The sequence below is a fragment of the Oratosquilla oratoria genome, chromosome 37, assembly GCF_046742065.1.
Source record: "Oratosquilla oratoria isolate Oo_2021 chromosome 37, ASM4674206v1, whole genome shotgun sequence".
NCBI classification, from domain to species: domain Eukaryota; kingdom Metazoa; phylum Arthropoda; class Malacostraca; order Stomatopoda; family Squillidae; genus Oratosquilla; species Oratosquilla oratoria.
The window spans coordinates 17,463,303-17,468,302 of NC_134813.1; the positions used below are offsets into that span (position 1 = coordinate 17,463,303).

Consider the following 5,000-nt stretch of genomic DNA (forward strand, 5'->3'; position numbering starts at 1 on the left):
TAGAAACTCTGTGCATTGCTGGACGTCATTTTCTCAACTATGACGTCATTTCCTCAGCTATGACGTCATTTCCTCAGCTATGACGTCATTTCCTCTGTTGAACGTCATTTCCTCAGCTATGACATCATTTTCTCTGTTGGACCTTATTTCCTCAGCTATGACGTTATTTCCTCTGTTGGACGTCATTTCCTCTGCTATGACGTCATTTCCGGAGGGGGGGAGTTACGTCACTGAAACGTCATGTGAAGTTCATCTCGATTATTTGGGGGGATCCCAAAGAAGGCGTGGGACGACCCTAGGGCACTCAAGAAACGTGTTACCTTCTCAATATGGAGACGTATTCTATAACTTATCATTTATTCATTTGATTCTTTTATTTCATTTATTTATCTTTTCTATTTCATTTCATTCTATTTCTATTTATTCATTAATTATTTCTTAATTATTTTATCTATTTATTCATTCACTTGTTCATTTATTTGTGTTGTCTACATATCTGTTTATTCCTATATTAATATATCTTATCTACCTATCTTATCTAATCTACTTAGATTTACTTATTTTGTATGGATAAATTATCGTGTTTTAGTAAATATGCAAAATACGCCATCCAAACACTTTCGTGTCACAACTTATTTGATTACTTTTTAAAATATATTGAAGTAGATATATATTTGTGTCAAGACTTATTTGGTCCATGTTTGGGTCATAATGAGACTGGATCTGGAATATAATATAAATGAAAAGAATAAATGAATGAAAAAAGAAATGAATAGATAATTGGGACTCCGTGAGATGCGAAGTTGTTTCCACCTATTGTCATTTTAAACCAACACTTTGATAAGTTCGAACAATTTGTTTGTTTATTTTATCATTGTTATTACCATAATTATTATTCATTGCAATGTTCAACTACCTTGTTACTGCCAAACCATTTGCCCGATTTTTATCTATCAATCTACTCGTATACATATATATATATATATATATACATATATGTATATATATATATATATATATATATATATATATATATATATATATATATATATGTACATATATATTTCGTTTTTATAACGCTTACCTGAACTACTTTGGTAGTACCAAACCCTTTATCTGATTTTTATTTATTTATTAATTTATTTATTTATTTATCTATTATCATTATTTTTTATACCGCTTACCTGAACTACTTTGGTATCTCTGTCGAGGTTGTTCTCGAGGGGCACGACGAGGTCCACGTAGAAGGCCTTCAGCTGTTCGAGGACGAGATAGAGAGAAAAAATTATATCATAAGTGGACGTACAACACAGGAGTGACATTTTGCGGGAAATCAGTAAGGGAGATGGGATGGGACTCACGGTGGGACTCAACGTGTCCGTCCTACAAACTCTTGCTGATTTTTAGAAACTATTATGGATTACTCTAACGTATAAGAGAGGGAACAGGAGGAGGAGAAGGAAGAGGAGGAGAAGGAAGATGAGTAGAAGGATGAGAAAGAAAAGGAGGAAGAGAAAGAAGAGAAGGTAGAAGAGGGAGAGTAAGAAGAGGAAGAAGAGGAGAAGAGGAGGAGGAGAAAGAAGAAGAAGGGGAGGAAGAAGAGGAGGAGGAAGGAAAAGAGGAGAAGGGGGAAGAGGCGTAGGAGGAAAAGGATGAGAAGGAGTAGGAAGAGAAGAGAAAAAAAAACTGGGAAAGAGGAGGAGGAGGAGGAGGAGGAGGAGGGAGAGGAAAAGGAAGAGGAACAGGAAGCCTGTCGACCACCGTCCTCTGTCTCACTCTTCCTTCCTCCTACCCCCCCCCCACGTCCCTCCCTCTCCAACATGACGGAAGACGAAGAAGTGACTGTAGAGGAGGTCCTCGCTGTGCTCTTTTAAGTTGGACACACACTCACTCACTCAGGGCCTAATGGGAAATTAAAACTAATGAACTCTGCCAATGCAAATTTCGCACCCCCAACCCCCCCCACTCCTCCAGACTCCCCTTTACCTCCAATCCCCCCCTCCCCCCCCATCCTCGCCCGCCTCCTTTCTCTTTGTCCGTCTGTCACGTGGTCTCTCTCTCTCTCTCTCTCTCTCTCTCTCTCTCTCTCTCTTTCTCTCTCTCTCTCCCTCTCTCTCTCTCTATATCTCTCTCTCTCTCTCTCTCTATCTATCTATCTATATGTACGCACACATACACACACGACTTGGTGGCGCAGTGGTAGAGTTCCCGGCTGCCTTAAGGGCGGTTTGGGTTCGAATCCCGCCCAGGGCTGAAACGATTTCAGTATCGCTGCGCTGCGAGTCGTTACTCCAACTCTGGTGGTGGGGAGTTGGGGTGTGTGTGTGTGTGTGTGTATGTAAAGTCACACTATTACCCATAGATGTGTCATATATGAGCTCTGAGCTCTCTTCCGGGAGGGAAATAGCTGTCGATCACGAATCCAACACGTGATCCAAGACCATGGTGAATTACACACACACACACACACACACACACACACACACACACACACACACACACACACACACACACACACACACACACACACACACACACACACACACACACACACACACACACATATATATATATATATATATATATATATATATAAATATATATGTATGTATATATATATGTATATATGTATGTATATATATATGTATATATATATATATATATATATATCCTTTCTATCTATTCTATATACCAAAAGCTTTTTCCCTCTTATAAGGGGGGTAGCCAAGTCAAAGGCACGTACCTACTCCCACCCACCACCCTTTCCTCCCTCTCATCTTAGCTCCTTATGGATGATGGCTCATTCCTGCATCCTGTCCACTGCCCTGGGTCAGAGGCGATGTAGCAAGACACAGTACATCCACAGCAAGGCCGCTTCACTTAATCTGCGACCCCCCCCCTCTCCGTCCTCTTATGCAGAAAAAGAGAAGACGGGGGGAAATCCCATTAGGGCTGCGTCAAACTATCATTCACACAAACGCACCCCTTACCCCCAACTATTTACTCATCCCTATCTTCTGCCTTCTCTCTTCCTTGCTCAACAGACGTTCCCCTCTTTCTCTCTTCACTCAATCAATCTACCTCATCCTCGGCCCTCCCCTCAAGTTCATTCACTTCAACTCTGCCAACCAGACCTCTTTCATTAATCTTTCTTCACTCATTCTTTACACGTGTCCAAACCATCCAAATACTCTTTCATCAGCCCTATCTGTCATCTCCTTTTCTACTTCCGGTCTCTTCCTCATCTTCTCGTTTCTCACTCTATCCATCCTAGTAACCTCAACCATACTTCTCAGGCATTTCATCTCAAACACATTCAAGCTTTCCCTCTCTGCCTTTGCCCCATACAAAGCAGTCGGCAAAATCACCCCTTCATACAATCTCCTCTTAGCATTCATTCCCATTTGCCTATTTCTCATGACACTTTTTAATCCCCCCAAGGCATTTACTTGCTTCTCTCAATCTACAATTTACCTCCACCTCCACTCCTCCATTTCCTGCCACATGCGACCTCAAATACCTAAAGCTATCCACTTCCTCCAGGGTCTCTTCTTTAAGACTTACTTTCAACTCACTGCCATCTTCTCCCCTTGTACATCTCATCAGCTCGCTTTTACCCATATTTACCATCAACTTTCACTAACTCCTTTAATCCTTCTTCTGACCCTGCCACAAGCGCAGTGTCGTCAGCAAACAACAACTGGCTCACCTCCCACTTCTCTCCAGTTTCTTTAACAGTCTCAAGTTCCTTGCCCATGACCTTCACCTTTACCTCTCGCAAAACCCCGTCCATGTACACATTGAACAGCCACAGCGACATGACACATCCTTGACGCAGTTCTACCTCTACCTCAAATCACTCACTCTTTCCCTTTCCTTTTCAAACACAGGTTCTACTACTCTCGTATAAACTATGTAGATCGCTCTCTCTCTCTCTCTCTCCTTCCCAAGTCCACCTCTCAGCTGAATAGAATCGCCTGACGGCAGCTGTATCAGAGTTCTGTGAAAATGCGTTAACGTGTTGAAGCGGTTCAGTTATCGTAGTTGTTGCAGAGACGCTCTGACTGTGCCCCCGCCCCCACCCCCACCCCCCACCCGCCGCCGCAAAAGAAAACCCATTTCCATACTCTCTTTTCTCTCTTCCTCCCCTTCCCCCTCTCCTCCCCTCCCCTCCCCACCCTCCCCCTCCCCTCCCCACCCTCCCCCTCTCCTCCCCACCCTCCCCCTCCTCCTCCCCTCCCTTCCCTCCTCCTCCCCTCCCTTCCCCTCTCCTCCCCCTTGATTTTTGCCTTTTCTGTAGTCCTGTTCCCCCTACTCGTCCGCTTCCCCTCCTCCTCCCCTCCATCATTTTTTACTCTTCTTCTCTGCCCTTTCCTCCTCCCCCTCCTCCTCCACCCCTCCACCCCGCCTTCCTGTCCCTTTCATTCTCCCCCCCCCCGTCTCTTCTCCTCTTTCATCACCTCCCTTTCCATCCTCTCCCGTTTTCTTTTCTCCTCCTTCTCCTCCCCTCCACCCCTCCTCCACTCTCCACTCTTACCAGTCCTCTACTTCTCCTCCTCCCTTTTCCTCGCTCTTAACCTACTCTCTCTCTTCCTCCATTCCCCTCCCCTCCCCTCCCTTCCCTTCCCTACCCTTCCTCCCCTCCCTTCCCCTTCTCCCGCCCCCTCCCCTTCTCTCTCCTCACTCCCCTCCCCTCGCTACCACACTTCTCCTCCCCTCTCTTTTCCTTCCCCCTTTCCCTGTGTGATGGGGTATTGACTACATAAGTTATATGCAGTATGTATCTAATGGATTTAGTGATATTTTTCCAGCCCCATAGTTTTTTTCACAACTAAAAGACTAATTTCCACCGAAAAAAAAAAATTGATAATAACTTTTATATATTCACTGTCCCTCCGTTCTGCTATCCTCTCTCCTTTTCCTCCTCTGTGACTAAATTTCTTCGGCAAAATACCATCCTCAAGGATAGATCCTAGCTCTGGATAATATCGGCAACAAAA

The 5,000-nt window shown here is 44.0% G+C and overlaps 1 protein-coding gene across 1 annotated transcript in view; it reads right to left on the minus strand.

Annotated features, from left to right (window-relative positions):
- LOC143019543 (BAR/IMD domain-containing adapter protein 2-like) overlaps positions 1 to 5,000 on the minus strand; it is a 105,151-nt gene that overhangs the window by 33,707 nt on the left and 66,444 nt on the right. Inside the window, exon 3 of the mRNA XM_076175263.1 lies at positions 1,185 to 1,256. Coding sequence (XP_076031378.1) covers positions 1,185 to 1,256 — 72 coding nt within the window. The remainder of the gene's footprint in view (positions 1 to 1,184; positions 1,257 to 5,000) is intronic.